General features: G+C 40.2%; 2 protein-coding genes across 4 annotated transcripts in view; both read left to right on the forward strand.

Moving 5' to 3' along the window:
• LOC134794855 (E3 ubiquitin-protein ligase TRIM33) overlaps positions 1–11,815 on the forward strand; it is a 38,482-nt gene extending 26,667 nt beyond the window's left edge. The window contains exons 16-20 of the mRNA XM_063766657.1: positions 4,691–4,841; positions 5,132–5,300; positions 5,904–6,102; positions 6,865–6,996; positions 11,602–11,815. Coding sequence (XP_063622727.1) covers positions 4,691–4,841; positions 5,132–5,300; positions 5,904–6,102; positions 6,865–6,996; positions 11,602–11,736 — 786 coding nt within the window. The 3' untranslated portion in view covers positions 11,737–11,815. The remainder of the gene's footprint in view (positions 1–4,690; positions 4,842–5,131; positions 5,301–5,903; positions 6,103–6,864; positions 6,997–11,601) is intronic.
• A 4,622-nt stretch (positions 11,816–16,437) lies between these two features.
• LOC134794857 (glucosamine-6-phosphate isomerase) lies at positions 16,438–22,219 on the forward strand. 3 transcript variants are annotated; one of them, XR_010144730.1, is made up of 6 exons: positions 16,438–16,502; positions 17,992–18,244; positions 18,663–18,845; positions 19,180–19,364; positions 19,666–20,095; positions 22,051–22,219. XR_010144730.1 is itself a non-coding variant. In XM_063766659.1 (6 exons), exons 2-6 carry the CDS (start codon positions 18,019–18,021, stop codon positions 21,119–21,121), a joined length of 837 nt encoding a protein of 278 aa, XP_063622729.1. In that variant the 5' UTR covers positions 16,438–16,502; positions 17,992–18,018; the 3' UTR covers positions 21,122–21,136. The 3 variants fall into 3 exon arrangements, 1 of the variants encoding a protein (XP_063622729.1); XM_063766659.1 differs by lacking the exon at positions 22,051–22,219 and adding an exon at positions 21,053–21,136 and having other exon boundaries at positions 19,666–19,839; XR_010144731.1 differs by having other exon boundaries at positions 16,485–16,502; positions 17,989–18,244.
• The last annotated feature ends 33 nt before the right edge of the window (positions 22,220–22,252 follow it).

Below are 22,252 nucleotides of genomic sequence, written 5' to 3' on the forward strand. Positions count from 1 at the left end.
ACCATTTGAACTGTCGTTGTAAACAATGTTGTGGTTAGTATTATTAATATTAAGGAATAACATAACTATTTCATTCAAGTATTGAACAAGTGGAACCACTAAGAAAGCGAAAATCCTGCAATGATTCTTACCGTGCTGTAAGCAGACCTAAAAATGGTTAGATGGCAACAAATTAGCATAATTTCCTGTCGAATACTGATTGTTTACAAGTAAGTTCATTGACCCTGTCACCTGTTAGGGTTAGAACAAAGTAGTTTTTTGCGTGGATGTTTAAAAGGTCATAATTTAGAAACGGTTGTCCATATTAACATAGTTTCTATGGAGAAAATATAGAGCTTAGGCTAAACTATCTCCCATTTCCGGAAAGGATCGTCGTGCCTTTCCACCCTGTATATATATTTTTCCGTGGAAGAACAAAGCCATAGAAAGTAATAATTTTCTAATCCGAGCTGGAAAGGAAATGCGCATACGGTTCGTACGCGGCACCTCGGGAAAACAAAGTTCTTGTTGTATTTTCCTCATGTAATGCATCGCGAAACGTTAATTATATTTATAATATAATAATCTCAGTCTCAACTCTCAACTCAGCACGAGTCTTAATAGGCGTCCCCCAAGGATCTATTCTTGGCTCATTCTTGTTTCTCATATATATATATATATATATATATATATATATATATATATATATAAACGATTGGCCTTATATAGTTAATAAAAAGCATAAGTTGGTTCTCTTTGCTGAATGATACATCTATTATATTTAAAGCAACAAGGAAACAGAGTGATTTAAATGAAATAAATAAATTATGTATTGTCCTCTGTAGTTCATTGGCTCACTACTAATAATTTACTTCTCAATGCCAAGGAAACGAAATGTGTTAGATTATCTTTGCCTAATGTCCAGCATACAAGTAACGCACAGGTTGTTTTAAAGGCCCGTCTCGATATCGCGCGGCGGCCGCGCGAGCAATGTTCGACCGCGGCACACCTGTATTTTGGCTCGCGAGCCAATTTCGGCAATTTCGAGCCAATAATAGAGTTGGCTCGCGAGCCAGCCCGGTATCCATTGCGCGCGGTTGTCGCGCGAGCCAATGTTCAGTCAGCAGCAGAAGTCGCTATACACTCCAGGTGCTCAAAGAGAAGTAAACGTTTAAACTGTCAAAAAGTTGTTGACTGTCATGGTAGTATTTACTTGTGAGCGCTCAACGTGTCACAAATATCTTAACAGTCGCTATTCATTAATTTCTACACTTACAACAAGTCATTGATACCTTAGCTGTCAAAAAACCACTGGTATCTAAGCGGTCAACGTGTCAAATATATCTGAACAATATGGAAAAATAGACGTTTGAAGCATACGAGTATGGTCGAATATTGAATGAAAAATAGCCATATTAATTTCAGGTAAAGCGTTTTGACAATCATCGGAAGCAGTACAGTCTTGGCATCACATACATCTATCTCACGTTTTGCTCTTCAACCATTTGACAGGGGCCTCTCGGTCAACTTACTGCAAACTATTTATTTTAGGAGAATCGTCAAAACGAATGACACATAGCGAAAGCTAACTGAAGCCGAATTTAGAGCCAATTGTCAAGGCACGTTGTGGTCTCAGTAACGGACGTTTGCTTTTCAAAGCAGAGACCGCGGGTTCAAATCTCAGTCGCACGCACCTAGAGATTACAGCTTTTTATTTTTTTTGGTTTCATTTATATTATTAATTTGTCTTCTGGTTTTATGTTAATTTCGCATTAGTTTATATAATTTTTGAAGATATGTCACATGTAGTGTATGTACACTTTCTAACAGGACGTTGTAGGTTTGAACTGTGCGGAATGCCATTTGATGTTTACTGCTCGGTTATACTAAGTTGTAAAAACAAAATGGTCAACAGTTTATTACTTAGGGGCTCACGTCATCGATTTTTGACCCCCCCCCCCCCTCCCCTTAAAATCATGCTTCGAATGACCCCGTTTCCTCCTACGTCACGCTACCATCATCCGATGTCCAGAGAACCCCCCACCCCTTTTTTGAAATGACGTAATTTATGAATAGCCCCTTATATGCATGGCAGTGATGTTTTTACCGCATTCATCTATGGAAGAGGAGGCACCGTTCTTGCGCATCATGAGTCTAACCAACAAAATAAAGAGAGGGGGCATAGTTGGCTATGTTTAACACCTTTACTGCCCGTGCTCCTCACGTGGGGCCACGGCTAGCCTCTATTAAAAAGCCATAAGGTTTACATGTCAGATTGGGACAGTGAACGTGTTACGTTTCAATTCAATAATTTTCTCCGTTCTTTGATCGATTCGGGGCATCGTATTTTAGTACTATATAGTATATTTTGGTACAATAAGCGGGCTAAATAAATATATTAACATATACAGGGTGATTCAGGAGACGTGAGCAGGACTAACACTGTGCATTTCCTAAATTATAAGCAACTGTTTCGTATCAGTATTAGTGAGGTTAACGTTAATTTTCTATTCGTGTTGGAAAAAAAATGTTATTAATTTATTTACGACATGCATGGTCACCCTAAAATGAGAATACTAAACTACCGATATTCTGTGTCAAACTGAATGTCATCACTGTCATCACGGTCTGGTTACCTTTTGAAAACTCTTATCTCACTCAAGTTTGACAGTTTATTTTCTTCATAATCAAAATGCTGTCATTACGGTTAAAGGGGTTTTATGTTTATTAATTAGGTCTTGTAGGGTGACCATGATTGTCGAGAATTAAATTATTCCTCACCAAAAAAGTTAAAAAAATAGGAAAAAGTGTGGTTGTTTCACCTAAATACGACGGTGATCGATCAATTATCAGTTACTGGGTGTGCAGGATTAGTCCTGCTCACGTCTCATGAATCATCCTGTATAATATATGCTCTACGGTTTGGAAGAACGGCCGCCTATGACAGTTAAAATAAAAACCGATCATTTCACGTAGAACCTAATACTTATTTATTGTCTAAGTTTGACACTTGACGATAAAATACTTCTCTATGAAAGGAGGTGTCAATTCGTATAGCTACTACAGTATTTTTTTAAAAGTTAAACATAAAATGTTGATGCTTAGTTACCATTGAAATAACAACTGCTTAGCAACTGGTGGCACCCTGGCTGCTGACGTACGTGATTGGCAGTGCGTTTAGGTATTAATGACAGCAGCTTGAATTTGAGTGCTTAGTTACCACTGGCTTTCTAACCGTTATTGTCATTGTGATTAAATAAGGGTGTATGTGTTAAAGGAAAACTCAGAAGTTAAGATATATGTGACGAACTGAAAGCCTACGTGAAAATGACAGCTTAGATGTCCTAATTTTTGTGACCATTGAAGTGTTTATGTTTTCTTGGACACCTTGCCCGCTCAGGTATATCTGCTGCTGACTGTTCAACCCTGGGTGTTGGGCAAAATACTGGCTTCCACGTATTTCAAATACAAAGTATTTGAAATACCAAATACAAATTACTTTGGTGACTGGTATTTGAAATACAAAATAAAAATTACAGTGTTTAAAATAATGTATTTCAAATACAAAATACAAAATACTTTTCATTTTTTTGTTTAATCATTTAGTTTTTTTAACGAATATCCGTTCCTAAAAACTTATTGGGTCATTGCGCTTGTTTTCGTCCAGCTCTAGTTTTCGTCCACTTGACGAAATTTGAATATAAATCTACATTGCTGCACAAATTTGGACTGATTTCAATCCTTAGCTAAACAATATATCTGTCCACATATAAAAATTATATTTCGCAAATAGTAAATTAAAACTGAAAAATATTATTTGCTAATCTGTCAAGTGGTCGAAAACTAGAGCATGGACGGAAACTACTGCAATGACCCTATCCCCTGGCTGTTGACGAAAAGTTCCGCGCACAATAGCTCGCTCGCGCATTGTACCTATTTGCCCTCGTACAAGTTGTACATTATATTAAAAAAAACGTTCCATTTTAGGATCATAGAATTTAATAAAATGTATTTCCTAGAAATGTATTTTGATGCTTGAAGTATTTGAAATACAAAATACTAAATACATGTGAGTTCAGTATTTGAAATACCAAATACAAAATACTTTTCCAGGTAGTATTTGAAATACAAATACAAAATACTAAAATGTATTTCAAATACATGTAATTGAAATACTGCCCAACCCTGTCAATACCTTGCCGCGCGATATGGAAACGGGGCTTAAAAGAAGAAATGTTAGATTTTGAAGATAATGCTGTTTTTCTAAAGCTGCTTAATCTTGGATTCAAAATTACAGTGGGGTACGCACATTTCTACACTAAAAGAATCCGTCAATTTGCAGATGTCGAGACAGCACTGGTGTATTTTGGATATTTCCATAGCGTCATGTCTTACGGCATTTTATTACGGGGCAAAGCCGCTGACATTAATTAAATTTTTGTTTTACAGAAACGTGCTGTACGTAACATATATAATTTAGGAACACGAAGCTCTCTTAAAATTATTAAAGAAATCAATATAATAAAAGAGCTAGCGTAAGCCTATTTACAGAATAAACATTTTGATTTTTATTTTGAAAATTCCACTTGTAAAAAATTTGTGACTAGTTTCAGCAGTTTGGGTTCAGAGAAACATAGATTACTTGTGTTGTCCTGTTTTATTTACAATGTTTAGGCTTTATTATATTCTGTTCAATATGCACCTACAACAGGGTGGCGCCGGCGTAGAACTAGACAAAGTATGCGCGGAGTCGGTGCAGGACTTGATGGCCACTATCGCCAAGCTGGACTCGAACGGCGTGCAGGTGCTGCCCGAGCAGCCCCGCGCCGAGCCCGCCGTGCACTCCTCTACCGACACCGCCGGTCAGTGCCTCTGATACTACATGACATATACATCACATAGTTTACGTAATCCCAGTTTCATGACGGCCAGAAAATTGCATATTTAGAAAGTGTGGCTCTAATTAGGATTAAATGTACGGAGCGTTCATAGGTCATACCTGGCGCGCTTTCGTTCCCTCCCCCGAATTCCTACGGCCCTCATCGGAGTGCGGCCTCAGCTTTCCTAGGGCCGTGAATCTTACCGTTGTTCCTATTACTCTGTGCTGCGTCTGAAAGCAACCAAGGAGTGTTCTACACCACTTATCTTGCAGGTGGTACAGTAGCGCCGGCGACAGCAGCCCCCGCAGCAGCCACCAGCGGGGACCCCAACGAGGACTGGTGCGCCGTGTGCATGGACGGCGGGGAGCTCATGTGCTGCGACAAGTGCCCCAAGGTGTTCCACCAGTACTGCCACATACCCACCATCGAGAAGCTGCCCGAGTGAGTGCCCGTCCTTCAGACACTTACTAACAGGGGTCTACTGTTCAACATAAGTCTACACTGTCCACTAACTGTTGTACTTGCTCCTTCATTGTCCGCATTCACCTCCTTCCAGTGAACCTGATGTGGCTGTCTGTCCACCTTGTCCACCTACAACTTGTATGCTCCAACAGTTATGATTTCTTGGGGCTATATCACCCTCCTAATGTCACTTCGGCAAGTTGCCAGCGAGCTGAGCACAGCTCTCTCCATTGTACGTTGTGGTCAGCAGCTTAACGGACCAATTTTCAATCTTATCCCATAGCAGCTTCAATTATTTTTGAACACTTTTTGATTAATATTAAGTGGCCTATGAGAGGGCACCCTTGATTTATTAAAGGCGATTTAATATTTGAAATATTCTGCTGTACAATCTAGGATGTATTCCATTACCTACTAAATGAGACGTGTATTCAACGCCCAACTTGTAGCCCACAAGGCGATCATAAATCTACAGTTGTAAAAAGTGTACGAATTCCCGTCCCTTTTACTTTGGTGTTTACACTTTACAATGATAAAAGAGACGTGACGTTTTGGTGTCATACACGACTTGTTTATCCACAGCGAGACGGAGACATGGCAGTGCCTGCTCTGCGTGAACTTCGCGGAGCTGGCCGAGGAGCCGCGCGCGCCCGGCGAGGCCATCTCCCCGCGGGAACAGAAGCTCATGGAGCGCGTCACGCTCGAGCTGTACTGCCAGTACGAGCCCAGCCTGCCCTTCCGCGAGCCCGTCTCCCAGCTCAACCACGACTACCACAGCAAGGTATACCATAACAGAAGCTCATGGAGCGCGTCACGCTCGAGCTGTACTGCCAGTACGAGCCCAGCCTGCCCTTCCGCGAGCCCGTCTCCCAGCTCAACCACGACTACCACAGCAAGGTATACCATAACAGAAGCTCATGGAGCGCGTCACGCTCGAGCTGTACTGCCAGTACGAGCCCAGCCTGCCCTTCCGCGAGCCCGTCTCCCAGCTCAACCACGACTACCACAGCAAGGTATAACATCATCATTCACTGACCATCATAGTCCTTAGCTCGTTGGAATAAAGTTGACATACGATCCGCTGTGCCAATGATAGATGTTTTCAAGATGTAGTCACAACTGATCATTTCATGATATGATTGCCTCATCATGAAATTATCAATTTTAAGATCAAGTCTCGACAGACAAGTAATTCAAATAATTTCATAAGCGACAATAGTTTTGGGTCGGTTGTGCCCAATAGTTTCCAGCAATTTTGACGAGTTCGGCCTCACTCAAGCCATTTATCCAAGCCAAGATCTGCTCTCGCAACTCGGTTTTTGGTTTTCCACGGAAGTTTGCTTTATACTGAGCTTGGTAGAAAAGTGAAGGACAAATATATGTAAAAAAGTTTAATTTGAACCCATTGAACGCTACGCCTATCGTGTGTGGTGCGTCATCGTGAGCCTTGTCGTGATGTACGAAGGTAAAATGGCCTAGCTGCCCTACTTCATAAATGTAGCATTAAGTTGTGTGTTGTACGGCGTGTCCGGTTTGTGTGCAGATCTCGCGGCCGATGTGCCTGGACATGGTGCGCATGAAGCTGCAGCCGCGCTCGCCGACGCGCTACGCGCACGTGGCGCACTTCGTGCAGGACGTGCGCCTCCTGTTCCGCAACGCCCGCCTCTACAACCCGGTAATCATCCATTTTTATTTGTATTTCATTATGTTTATCGGTAATCTTTACTTTATGAATTTAAATAATAAAATAATTGGCCAAGCACGAAGTCAAGACTACGGTGTTCAGAGCACCGTTCCCTTTCTCTATACGCCTTACTAAGGGCGGGTTGCACCGTGCCCATTTGATGTGCTGATCATGGCTAAAGATGGCGCTAACGAACGCTAACTGCATATTTGGGTTGCACCACGCCTAACGTCTGTTAAAAAGTTACGCTGCCCTTAACCGGTCGTAGACCACTGGTTAACGATTTTACCGCCTGATAAAAATGGCGGCACTTTATTGAATTTGTCCGTATTTCATGAATTTATATTTGATTTTTCAATAATTTTAGGAAATATGTTATTTTAATTATTAAAAAATGTTAATAACAATGAAATGTGGAGTTTGTAAACGCAAAAACGTGTGACAGTTGACATGAATGGCTCTAAAAGTCATTATAATTGGGAGACGATCCGTCTTTCATAAATACATTAATTCATTTATAGTTTAAAAGAAATGTGCGTGTTTTAAGTTTAAATTGCGTGCAAAATTACTCAAAGTTGGAGTTAAGACCAGATTGACGTTATCACAGGTTAACAAATACGTCCCATCAGATGAAACTCGACGGCATATAATGTCGGCACTACTACTTGTCGCCAGGATGGTAATTAAAACCAATTAAAGGCTTCTGATTATTGGAATCAAGATAAAAATGATAAATCCTTTGGACAAATCCACCACGGACGAACTATGATATTCGAAAACAGCGAGATGGCACCTATAGCCATCTACAAGTCTGCCTCTGAAAATCGTAACCCGCTATAGAAGTGAACTATGTTTAGAACTATAAACGTACATAAAACAAATTGCGAAATATAAAATCAAGTATTTTGTGAAGTATGGCAAGTGAAGTTTTGTGAAGTGTGGAATGTATTGGGACAATTCCAGACTAGTTGGCATAACTAATAGGTTATAATAAAGTGACAAAAATGTGTAATGCAAAAGTGATTATAATACTTCAACTCCTACTTACTTGGGTTTTATTTGCTTTTACAACATAGTCTTATTCATAACCCTAACAACAACTTTCCAAGTAGGCATTAAACTAAAATAATATTATTTTTGGAGCTATCTATATTTGAATTGCAATTACAACTACAAGTGCAATTTGTGTTGCTTCTAATAGGATCCCGCACCCATTATCAACATAGTATGGCAAAGCATCCTTTAGCACAGCGGTCGGCAACCTTTTAGCAGCCAAGGGCCACATAGTAGTTAACTAACTAAGTTTAACTTTTATATTGTATTTGTTAACAAAGTAGTCGCGGGCCGCACTTTGTTAATATTTATGTCTTTATCAGACATTGACGTTTGTCAATATTACATACAAAATAGCCATGGAGGCTCGTGGGCTGCAAGTTGCCGACCGCTGCTTTAGCATAAAATAAAAATAAATGCCCGAGGGATGCCGCTTTCCTAAGTAATAAAAAAAGCTAAAATATATATTACCGTGCCAAGGCGATACTGGCTGTCAAGCTTAGTAGAGTAATTATTCTGGAAATATGGAACATACATGAGAACAACTGAGTTGTTTTAAAGGAACTTATAATATGCTTGTCAGATGCAGAAAGGAACAATACCCCTATCTGCATCTGACAAGCATATCTATTGACAAAATTCAAGGTATTCTGTAAGTAGGGCTCTTCCACTATAGTCAAAAAACATTTGCAGTGACTTTAAAAATACAAAGCTACATTTATAAAACTTTAATACAACTACCAATACCTGGGTCAAATAAAATATAATATGGCTTGTTTTCTTGTCACCTGAATTTTATTTGTGTTCAACCAGTCATACATTGAAATATATTTAACCCTAGCCATGTATTGGAAATAATGTTCCAGTACAGTACCTACTGATTAACCTACCTCAAGTCCCTATATACATAACATTTAAACCTAACATAGGTACCTAAATAGCCCTGAATTTGTCACAAGAAAAGGCCCTCGGTCTGAATTATTTTATTTTATTTGTTTTCCCTCCATACTGGCTTTTTAATTATTTATCTACACCCGAAGAAAATAAAATAGTTAATAACCAAGTTACCTATATGACTGAAAATATAATAACTGATAGGTAGGTACCTCCTTAAATATAATTGTAAAATAAATAAGTTCTTTATCTACTCTCCGGGTAACCCTTTACCTCCATTGGTCACTAAACTGCTTAAGTACCTAAAAAGGATAGTAGTATGAAATGGAAAATAAAGTAGATAAGGTAACTAGCAATATATTTTTGTGTCAAAATTGAAATTCAGATAATATTTCTAATTGTACTTTATTTTTTGTAACAAGTTTCTTCCGGTTAATTTAATTGTATAATTTGTTGATTTCTTGAATTCATTCACTTGTGTGTAACTTTTATCTTGTATTCCATATCATATGGTGTCAATCTAACCTGAAAAGAAAGCAACATGATATTATTATAAGTCATCATATTCCTCGCGTTTGTCCCGGCATTTTCCACGGCTCATGGGAGCCTGGGGTCCGCTTGGCAACTAATGCTTAGACCAAGCAGTTTTAAATTAAAGTACAAAAGTAACTCAAATGCCTGCTACTAACAGTTATGCATTATTTTGTCAACAATATAATTGGAATTTTTTCCCTAACTATCGTCTTTGCTTCATAGTTGTAGATAGCGTAGTTAGCGCAAGTAATCACTTGTGCATGCTTGTGCTTAGGGCTCTGAAAGGACTGGAAGTAGGAAGCAGCTATAAGCATTAAACTAATAAGATAACTTACCGGGCAATGTCGCTCCTTGTTTGATTCCGACTTTAGCTAGGCCATTCAACAATCGTAGTCAGACATTTCACTTTAGAGTGTTTTTAATATATAACCATAAATATTATTCAGGAATGGCTTATATTGTTGAATATTTAGATTTTAAATCTGCAAAGAAAGTGTAGTTCGCGCCTACAAAACTTTTCTCTTTGAGAATTTTGACAACTCAGTTTGGCATTTATGACTGGGTTGCTATATAAAATAAAAATTCTACCATAAAATTTTTGGTAGGAATGCGTTCATAATACGGCAATACGATTACCGATTAGTAATTTTAACGTCCTGTTATTTTATAGTTGGTGCAACGCATTTTATTTAGCAATCGTTAAGACCCCCACGTCAGCGTTAAAATTTAGCGAACCGTGCTTACGTTAGCAGGTGGTTTGGTGCAACCCGCCCTTACTCTATGTGCTCTATTGTGAAAAAAAAAACACAACGACAGTGAAGAACGGAATTCTTAATTTGAATTTTTTCAGAGAAACTGCAATAATAAATATGATTCTTACTGGGCACATTGAGATAGTCAATTGGTTGGAAAGCCTGTTCGAAATTTAAACTTATTTGCTATATAATAAGGTTGTATTTTGTAGATCTCTCTCATACTTATAGTAGGCTATTTAGAAAAAAAAATATCCCACAAAAATAAGCAAGCAGAATTAAACTTTGTATCAAAGACATGTCATAAATTTCAATGCCAAAGTTTTAACTAAGGATTTTTCTCGCTAAAACTACTTCCTAATATGAAATGACCAGTGTAAGCATCAGTTAGCTAGCCCTAAGCAACCAAAGATCAGGCTGCAGTTGAAAAACTAATAAAGATAAAGTTAAGCTGATAATTTTCCCGCCGTCTCCATGCTTGTTTAAGTTGGGTATTGACTGGTCAGCTGCCTGTTAGCTATAGTTTTCGCGAAAATCGCCAGGACAGAGGTGAAAATTTTTGTATGAAAACTTGCAACTTTAAATGCATTTTTTATCGAAACTATTGCACTCTAAAATGAAGTCAAAATCAGTCCATCGACTCAGTTTTTTGCAAGCTTTCTAATGGTACCCCACACGATTCTTACAAATAAAAAAAAATTCAAGCTACCCCTCTCAACCCCCTAAAATCAGAAATAAGCAGTTTTGACTTATTCACAGTGTTAGTGATGGTACTTGCCATAACTATTCCAAATTTTAGGTACCTACATCAAACGGTCTTTGAGAAAAACGCATTTAACCGATTTGCAAGACCGAAGTGATCCCATAAGAGCACCGTGAACAAAGTTTTGTACGGTGCTCTAAAAATAAGGATCTATATTCCCACGCAAGTCTATCAAAAGATTTATAGGCCCGTGAAATTCAAAATGGAGTCGCATAAAAAAGGTGTAGGGTTAACCGGGATAATTGTGTCACTCGAGGTAAAAAACGTTTCTTCTAAATGAAACATTTTAGAACTATTGCAACCTTCCCTGTTCGAAGTGCGTTCATTGAACTTTAGTGTAGACGGCTATAATAGTTATAATATGTTGCGTTCGGATGATATCTTCAAAAGACGCATTTACCACAAGAGACGCAATCACCTCGGTCGACCCTAGCTAATTAAATTTACATCGGATTAAAACAATTTCAGGGGGAGGGGGGCGCGTAACTCTCGCGAGGCGGAGGGGGAGTTCGTTTTAAAGTAGGCTCGTTTTGTATATGTGATAAGTCAGCGTTATTGTAAATATTGGTTAAATGATGATGCGAGTATGTGTGTGTACAGCCGGAGTCGTCGATCTACAAGGACGCGGTGCGGCTGGAGCAGTTCTTCGACGCGTCGCTGGAGAAGTGGCTGCCCGAGTACGCGTACTGGAGCGGCGAGGGCGAGCCGCCCGCCAAGCGCGCGCGCACAGACTGACTGCCCGCCGCGCCGGCGCCGCCCGCCGCCACCGTCGCCACCCCTCCACCCGCCACCCCCGCCACCCCTGCACCCGCCACCGTCGCCACCCCTCCACCCGCCACCCCCGCCACCCCTGCACCCGCCACCCCCGCCACCCACGCCGCGCCGCTCTACACGCCCGGGATACATCACCAGCCTTCACCAACACATTTCACACAACAATCATCCTAAACATTAACTCTAATGGAACACAAACTGACCGCGAGTGCGTAAATCTCACGTTTACGCCCCGCTCGCCCGTTTTATTATCGACAGCGTAGGTGTACGTCGCGTGTGGAAATTGTAACGGACGGCCCTGATGCATCGAAATGGCGATACTGATTTATTAATTCCGAATTAGACAAAAACACAAATCGATAAATTAACGATTGACGATTGCAAAAAAATCTAAAATGTGGTAAACGATATACTAAAAAATAAACGTTTCTTATAAAGTAATCAATAAGTAACTATCAAATTTACAAAAAATCAATGCGATGCGATGTTATGGATATCTATATTACACGATAATTTAAAACTGTTTCCCGCCAAGTATTTGAAAAGAATCACAGTAACATTAAGACTAGCGACGAAACAGTTTTATAACCTTTTATATTTATAAAATACTTAAACACGAGCGAACTTAATGAATGTATGTAAGCTATCTATTGATAATAGCTAGAGTACATACTACGTAGGCAAACATTGTAGCGTAAGAGATATACGAGTGTGTTAATGTTACCCCCACTCTACACTTGTAAACCAGCGAACTGATATATATGATCGCAGTTGTAAACACATAAATTGGAACTTCTCCGTTCTACAAACGTGTTAAACTACATATCACAACAAACGACAGACATAATTATATGAAACAATAATATCTGGTATCTGATGGCTACGATAGCTGCTTGCAATATTATCGCGACGAAAATGTCGTCTTTATAAGCAATATTATTAACCAGTACCAATCCACACTCAATTGACAATTTATAAACTATATTGCAAAGATATAAAGTCAATTACGGTTAAGAGTATTGACACATTCGTTCCTCTTTACGCAAGGAAAGTTTACAAGTGTGTAGACGGCTTTAGTAAACTTAGTTGACGCAATTAGAGTGGTATTCCACACGTCTAATTTTTGTCTAATGTGTACTGCGTCTCACTCTTTCATTAAGCAAAATATGAGACGCAAATACACATTGGACCAAGATATTGAACAGATGGAACACCATCCTTACGTACTCGTGGCGCGCCTCTTGAAGGTTGCCAATTACAATGTATATATTACCTGATATTACTTACACAAATATCGAAAGTCACCTTTCAAAACCTTTAATAATATTTCATAATCTATATGTATGGTATATTTTAATAACAAAACTTCCGTAATATTTTAATATATCTATATATATAGCCATCACCCGCCTAGGGGCCTAAAAAGCAGCCTCTTATTGCATTGTATTTTGAATCATGATTTTGGAAAAAATCTAAGTTGGATTTTTCGTGACATGTTTTGATCTGAGGCCGCCAAAAGATAAGTAATATGATGAAAAAATATTTAGTTTTTGTTTACTGAACGATAAATACTAATATCTAGAAATAAATAGTAGGTAACAAAGAATATTTTAAAATATTCAAGATTGTTTGTATAAAACTTATTGAGCGCCGCAATCTTCCGTTACGTTCCCCTGTTCGGGCGGGCTGTTCTGTACATAGCTTAGCGTAGTTCATGTCTTTATATATTTATATGACGAATACTTTATATCCTACACAAAGAAATACTATTAACAAGTGTTGATCAGCGCAAAATACTGGAGCCACAAAGACAGCTGAAGTAAATGGTGTACTGCGACATATGGTTGGCTGCTGGTGAACTGGATTGTCGAACTTTAGCGCTTGACAAACAAGTTATTGCATAATGTACCTACAATGCACACATAATGTAATGTATGGCGCCATTTACTTCAGCTGTACACTTAAAGCTGGACTATATCACGGGTGTTAGTATTCCGTTGTGTATTTATTGAATACTTTCTATTGTCTGTTATTGTGGATGGACGTTACGTGTTGTGTTGTTGTACATAGAGTAGGCGCGCGGTCTACTAGAGAGTCGAGTGCTACTAGAGAGTCGAGTGCTACTAGAGACATTTTGCACGGGTCATGCACATGTTTAAAGCTAATAAGATTTCTCTCTGTACCCAAAAATTAAGGACAATGTAATCTTATTTCCGGATTTTATTTTAAATTTTGGCTGAATGGCTGGTAGTGCAGAATTTAAATGTGTCCCTGGAGTCCCTGGCTCAGAAACAAATAGAGAATAAGATAGAACCAGAATGTGTGTATGGCCCGTTAGGCTACTCGCATACGGACACCGCGATCGACCGGTGAGCGGATCTGCATTATAAGGGTCGGTTGCACAAAACCGTCTGTCACCATTAAAAGCGCTCGCTAAATGTTATTGTATGGGATGTTTCATAGTTCACTGCTGAGTGACGTTGATCAGTCCGCTAATTTTGGTTGGTTTGACTGACTGTAACGTACCGCGCGCGTTTTGTGCGGATGTTACAGGCTATGACGCTATGACAGATTAAACGGTGTTACAAACATTGCTTACTGTGGCATACCTTCCCCTCTCGACTCGGCGCGGCGGTAGATCGCGGTGTCAGTGTGTGAAGCTCTTTAGTGTTGGTTAAGTTTTGAGTGAGTTTTGCTCGAGCGACGTTCTGCATTATCAGTATTATATTGCCTATCGGCGACAAAACGTTTCGTTCCTTCTACTTAAATGGTTAAAAAGCGATGAAAACTCTACGTTGACTATAAACAGTATCGTGCTCATATTGCATTTCGCTCGGCTGTTTAGGTTGTTATGATCTGGCATGTATATTAAGAATTTTACGAGTATAGCACTTGTTAGCTGTATATCTTGATTCCTACTAGGTACCAATATTTTTCACAATTCATTTTAAGTTACACTTAGTTTTATTTTTTATCAGAAATCAAATGATACTTTCGAGAGTGGCTATTTATTTCTTAGTTATATTTTCTTGTTCGGAGTTAAGTTAACGGTTACTTTACGCTAGAAGAGTGTAGTGGAGGTGAAAGAGTTATTTTTGTAAGATTGAACGTGATATGTGGACGCTCTCTGTGTTAGAATCGTTTGTGAAACGTTGCAGCGGCTGTGTATGTGTGGGGAGACTATATTCGTCCTTTTTGTACAGACAAACGTTTTACACAATGTCGTATGGGCTCTCTGCTGCCTTTCCGAGGACCATACCTACCGGCCCGCGAGCCGTAGTTTGGATACCCCTGCCGTAGTTTGGATACCCCTGCCGTAGTGACCGATTAAGAGGTAGAGGATTTTATCATGGGATAGAAAGAGTTTTTCGTTTATTTATTTGAAATATTTTTAATTAGGCAGTGACAACAGGTCATACGGATGTTGAGTGTTCTTAAGTTTGTCTTTTATTTTTCCCAATGATAATAACATGAGACAAATACCTACCCAGTCTGATTCAGTCCAAACCTACGTTGGGATTGGTAAGCAACTTCCGAATACCCAAGAATTCATTTTTCTGACCAAGTAGGTAGGTATACAAAACATTGTAGTAAACGTTTGTATTTAAATGAAAGGACATAATGTCGTATTTGTAGTTAGCCACACAACACAACCTATGTTGGACGAGGAGAGAGCTGCATCTTGAGAGCGCGAGGGCTCTCGCATTTGAATAAGTAATCTCTTTATCGGCGTATAAACATTATTAAATTAGAAATAAATACCATTTATTGGAAACTGTGTATCATTTCACACTCCCCCATTCTGATTGAACCTTATAACAGTTCTAACACTCAAGTCAGTAGAAATACACTGGCGTTATCCAGCTAAAGTAGCGTTATTACTTAGTACCTATCGTTAAATATTAATCAAGAGAATTTTTATTTTTAGAGAGATGTACTGGCTCGTACTTCCACCAAGCAAGTACAATATACTACATACCTGAAACATAACATTTAACTATTGTGACACGAATCAAATCAATTTGTCATTGGGGTCGTATCCATAATAAAGTGATAATATACATCCATGTCTTTCTTGAAACCGCGATAGGGTAAACTACCCAATAATTGGCAATGGAAATAAGGTAGAACCATGGGTGATGCTGACAAAGTTTTAACTTGTTTTATTACTACATATGAGACTGCGTTAAACTCAAGATTTTTTCGGGCTTATTATTTACCGTTATAGTTTTCTAAAAAGTGTGGAGTCCAATAAAATAATATTAAGTAATAGAGTCTGTGCGGAAAGATAAGAGTCGTGGAATGTATGGGGCCCATTACATTCCTAGACTCTTCTCTTTACGACTCTAATATAAAAATCTCCCATTTAGCTCACATGTTTCATGTTGTAACACCGGTCAAGCCCTATTACGTAACGCAATACCATCGCCATCATTTGACACATACATAGCGATTCAACTTGATTCAACCGCTAAATGTAGGCGTAACGATAGCAATTACTATAACGATTATCGACTATGCCACAAATGACAATGACATGACAACTGAATTGACTACGTTATCATTATCACTGTGCGACAAACACTAGATTTGTTGTTGTTAACCGTTTTTTCTCGGAAGGAATTGTTAGTGGCCGAATCAATCGGTGGGGTACGTGTAGTGTAGTTTATACAGAGTGTAGTATAGTGTACAGACAGGAGACCGGAGTCGGCGCGAGAGGACGTGCGGTGAGTGACCCCGCTTGTAGGTTATTGACCTGCCGAAAATGTTTCCAATACCATGCCAATACCTTATTAAATAGGTATACATACCTACATATAAGTTTGGTAGCTTTGTGCTAACGATTAAGTTCAATGTATAGATTACCTATTCGAGCTATCTTATAGGTAATTATATTTCTTATTGGAATCCATGGATACCAATTAGGGGGTTGTATAGGTGCGGATTTAAATAATGCGATTGTATTTAATGTTTTGTTTGCGTGATAGGTAATGATAATACACAATAAGCGAGGAAACCTAAGGAGAATAGCTCATGTATTTTAATATATTTGCCTATTAATTAAGTATTTTAAAAAATGTTAAACCCCTTCAACGAGCATTATAGGAGCTTACTGTATTTATTTTATTACGAAACCTAATACTTAAGTAAGTATATAATATAGCAAATTTCATCGAAATCGTTAGAGCCGTTTCCGAGATCCCCGAAATATATAGATAAATATACATATAAATAAATAAACAAACAAGATTTGCTCGTTTGATAAACGCGTTAACTAGGTGGGTATCATGCAGGCATATTTACGTCAGTATTCAAGTTGAATTACCTACTAACTGTACTTTATTGAGAACGCTTCTGATTCAGGTTTTTAAGCCAATAAAATGTTATATTACGTAGGTACCTACCGCTAAATAACGGTACCTCGCCGCAGCGATGCATCCTTTGTGAAAGAGGGAGTGTCAGGCTTGAAGTCAGGCACTGGACTTTCTCAATAATTATTAATCTCAATAATTTAAAATACCTAAGGATCGACCTACTCTCTTCCCTACTTCACTAAAAACTAGCTAGCTGTTTAGAAAGACAAATAGTGCCAATTAACTGTAAACATATGAAATTGTTATTGTAATTGTTATGTTGGCTGACTGTACATACCTCTACCTTACTAGTACCTAATGTACCTAGCTTATTTATTTAACATATAGATATTAGGTACCACGCATACCCACCGCACTACGATACGCTGTCGCAATGCACCCACTTTATCATTATCACTCTGGCGTTGTTTTTATTGCTCGATTTAGGCCATTGACTCCTTATCAGTAGGTATTTATTGACCACTTAATGATAGTTTTACATGACGCTCACGATGTCTTAAGATCAAAGTCGTACAGAGAATTATCTGCCTACTCTTAAGAGGTTGAAGCATTCTGAGTAACAAGAATGTATATAATTAAATCATTCAAAATTAAGTGTAGAACAAAGATAAAGCTCTCTGGCTTCACGGTTTGGGTACCTTTATTCAATTTTGTTGTAATCATTTTGTTGTAAGATATAACATAAGAACATAACACGTCACATACACACAGCTTTAATTTTCTAATTCATTATTGTAGGTAATTAGATTGCTGCCGCATTCTTACGGCTGCCAAAAGTTTCGCATGTTTTATCCACAACGATAAAACCTTGTCTCAAATATTATTTCTTCCCAGATAGCAGCTGTAACAAAACACCAGAAACCCAGCAATGCGGTTAATCATCCTCGACGATGCCAACGTGGTGGCGGACTGGGCCGCGAGGTTCGTGCTCCAGCGCATCTCGGAGTTCAAGCCCGGCCCTGGCCGACACTTCGTGCTGGGGCTGCCCACGGGTGGAACACCTCTGGGGATGTACAGGCGGCTTATCGACTTCTATAAGGAGGGCCGGCTGTCCTTCAAATACGTCACTACGTTCAACATGGACGAGTATGTCGGTGAGTATGTGGCAGACACATATTAGATAGATTAAAAATGACTATCTTGCTCTTTCTTTAGAATGATAGACTAAGATGGCTTAGAAAAACTAGGTTTTATAGTTTGCGCTCTTCCGCTCTAAACTTCTTGGTACTTAGCGAGCCTTTATAATAATAAAGGCTCGCTATGGCCTCATGGCAACTACTATGGTCGTCATCTACCGTTCCGATGGCGTTCGTCGTTCTTTTTGTATAGGTAGAGGTATTCGTTTCATATCATTTGACAGGTCAAATATGAAATATATAAAATGACACCAATTTCTTGAAAATAAGACTAGAGACGGTCTGAATTTGAGATGAGATTGAACGTGCGACTTATGCGAACACCAGTTCAGATTTGAAATTGCGGCGAATTAACGATACCTACTTTATATTGCAGGCTTGCCCCGCGACCACCCTGAATCGTACCACTACTACATGTGGAACGAGTTCTTCAAACACATCGACATCGAGCCCGGCAACGCGCATGTGCTGGACGGCAACGCGCCAGACCTGGCCGCCGAGTGCCGCCGGTATGAGGAGATGATCGCGGCCGCGGGCGGCGTGCATCTTTTTATCGGAGGTAAAACCTTCGAAACGCAATACATCAGCTTTTGCTGAAACGTTTCTATCAAATCCTTTATAATACATTCCACGCATTAAGATTCGTCTGGCGTCATCTATGACCGAAGTACCAAGTTATATTGAGTACATATAAAACAATGTGTTGTCCTACTTAAAATATTACATTTCAATCATCTCATTAACTGTGGGCCCTGTGGAATATAAAATTAGTCCGCTACTGGTTTCACATTCCTTTCAGACACCTAAAGTTCATTTTCCTCTTTAAGTCACTATGCTTCGTATGTTTTTATCTCTCTGCAATCTCCTTAATCTCGCACGAATGTGCACCACAGGAATCGGTCCGGACGGGCACATCGCGTTCAACGAGCCGGGCTCTTCGCTGGTGTCCCGCACCCGGGTCAAGACTCTCGCCTACGACACGTTAGAAGCCAACAAGCGGTTCTTCGGCGGCGACATCTCGCAAGTGCCGCGGCAGGCGCTCACCGTCGGCGTCGGGACCGTCATGGACGCCAAGGAGGTCAGTCTACCTATTGATGTATCCAGCTCGAGACTTCAATGCTGAAGTTGACTTTCCGTGGTGGTAAGAAATTGATTTCCTCAAGGCTGCCCAAGCTCAACTCACATCGGCATTTAACATAGAATTTGTGGCTTTAGCAGACATCATACCGAATAGAAGAAATTGTATCCAGTACCGTAATACGAGTATCCTGTGGAAACCCACGTATTATAAATGTTGGAGCTGTTTGACAGCACGGTGGGTGGGTAGCTTCGTAGCTTGGAGAAAATCCAGGAAAAACATTTTGTATTTGATGTTGCAGGTGATGATCCTGATCACGGGCGTGCACAAGGCGCTGGCGCTGTCCCGCGCCGTCGAAGAGGGCGTCAACCACATGTGGACCGTCTCCGCGTTCCAGCAGCACCCTCAAACGCTGCTCATAGCGGACGAAGACGCCACGCTGGAGCTGCGGGTTAAAACCGTCAAGTACTTTAAGGTATGTGTCCCATGAGAGTCAACCACATGTGGACCGTCTCCGCCTTCCAGCAGCCCCCTCAAACGCTGCTCATAGCGGACGAAGACGCCACGCTGGAGCTGCGGGTTAAAACCGTCAAGTACTTTAAGGTATGTGTCCCATGAGAGTCAACCACATGTGGACCGTCTCCGCCTTCCAGCAGCCCCCTCAAACGCTGCTCATAGCTGACGAAGACGCCACGCTGGAGCTGCGGGTTAAGACCGTCAAGTACTTCAAGGTACGTGTCCCATGAGAGTCAACCACATGTGAGTACTTCAAGGTACGTGTCCCATGAGAGTCAACCACATGTGAGTACTTCAAGGTACGTGTCCCATGAGAGTCAACCACATGTGGACCGTCTCCGCCTTCCAGCAGCAGTTCAAACACTGCTCAGAGTTGATGAAAATGCCACGCTGGCCGCAGCTCCGAGACTGTCAAGTACTTCAAGGTACGTGCCCCATACCATTCGTATACTTTACTTATTGCAATAACATAATAAGGTCTACGATTGGTCAGTTACGAGTGTTGCACATTAAAGTGAGTTCGGCACTGATGAAGAGAAAGAGACAATATCGTTAGTTACTGGATAAAACATTTATTATTAGAATGCATGCAATATTTATAAGCGCGACATATTCTGAATTGCGAATTCCCTAATCTGTTTTCTTGATGGCATGATTTACAAGCATGTGTGTATGAGGCAGAGGAATGCATGGGGTACACTCAGACTTTCACGAAGACAGACATACCTTTCACGAAGTCATTGGCGCTTTTGGTTTCAATTAACGCTATTAACTATTATTAAGTGCGAACGCCTCGGGTGCAATGATGTGTGACACAAACACTCGTACAATGTAGGTACACTTTAAGGATGATGGTTTCCTCTTATTAAAGACTGGTCATTACAGCAAACATTTGTTATTTTTGCACAATGATAATGTAAATAATGTGCAAATTCACCATTTTGATTTCCTAATTTTATAGTTTCCGCTCTAGATTAGAAATTCGGATAGCTCTTCCGCAAACATAATGCACTTCGGGTTACTTAGTTTAAATTCAATTAGCACTACATTCTTTAACTGGTTAACTCTTCGAGATTAGAATAATATACAATATGGACAGGAAATCATAATCGCTAACTTGTTTATGTAACACATCGTCCAGAGCGGGTGTCTGAGTGTACATGTGTGTGTAGGCGCTGAGCGAGGAGCACCAGCGGCTGATCTCCGAGCTGCCCGTCGACAAGCAGAGCGTGCTGCACTAGCGGGCCCCGGCCCGGCCGGCGAGCTGCCCGTCGACAAGCAGAGCGTGCTGCACTAGCGGGCCCCGGCCCGGCCGGCGAGCTGCCCGTCGACAAGCAGAGCGTGCTGCACTAGCGGGCCCCGGCCCGGCCGGCGAGCTGCCCGTCGACAAGCAGAGCGTGCTGCACTAGCGGGCCCCGGCCCGGCCGGCGAGCTGCCCGTCGACAAGCAGAGCGTGCTGCACTAGCGGGCCCCGACCCGGCCAGCGAGCCACTCACGAGTCAGGAGTGTCAGGACAGACATTCTAACGGATAACATATCATGAAGGGAAAAACTTCACTCCTTAACTATCCGACCAACGGACAAACAAACAGATACCGTAAAGGGCAGTGAAACCTCACTCCTTTAACATGAGTTTATATCGTCCATTTTAATACCTAAAATGTTGAAGGCAAAACAATGTCTTGAATGGTGTATGTAGATGATAGGGACACTTGAAGAAGTTTCTGTTTGATCTGGCTTTGTCCTTGCCATGAACCATTCCAACATGAGTTTTGTTGTTTACTCTAAGCGATTGGTCTGCTCCTTCAGTAAATTGCATGCCTCTGCCCAACACACTGTGGTAATGAATGCCACGGGCTCATATTATTAAGCGTGTAGCTTTCTCACATATCCAGCGGTTATAGCGCCCTTATACCATTCTGGTTAGGTTTAAAATAAATGTTGAACTTTCATTTGGATATGCAAAATTTGTAAACTTACATATCAACTTAGGTAGGTACTATTTTATATCAGATTCCAGAGAATATTATTTATAGGATTCAGTTATTTTACTTTAATTTACAAGATGGTTGGTGATGGTTAGACTTTACTCAAATAAAGGAATCTACTTTGTAATCTAGTCTAAAAATGAAGGGACCAACATAAAATAAGAAATGGAGAATGGTTTCAGAGTCTCATGGACGTGCACAACAAGCTGATCGAGGGCACGTTTTGACCCGACGCCGCCGGCAGAGGGCCACACACTGGAACTAACTGTTAGGTTTTATAATTTTATACAACTGTTAGATAAGATCAAAACTGTAATAGAATAAGCTATAAATGATTATGTATATTTCCAACTCTTGTTTCTTTTATCTAACGGTACAGTCAGC

Source organism: Cydia splendana, chromosome 11, assembly GCF_910591565.1.
Source record: "Cydia splendana chromosome 11, ilCydSple1.2, whole genome shotgun sequence".
NCBI lineage: Eukaryota > Metazoa > Arthropoda > Insecta > Lepidoptera > Tortricidae > Cydia > Cydia splendana.

What these genes read in the sequence shown, in the direction of transcription:
- LOC134794857 (XM_063766659.1), top strand. Translation starts at nt 18,019, where the DNA reads ATGCGGTTAATCATCCTCGACGATGCCAACGTGGTGGCGGACTGGGCC. An exon ending in CCGTCATGGACGCCAAGGAG is followed by an intron (nt 19,365 to 19,665) that starts GTCAGTCTACCT and finishes TTGATGTTGCAG; the next exon opens with GTGATGATCCTGATCACGGG. An exon ending in AAACCGTCAAGTACTTTAAG is followed by an intron (nt 19,840 to 21,052) that starts GTATGTGTCCCA and finishes ATGTGTGTGTAG; the next exon opens with GCGCTGAGCGAGGAGCACCA.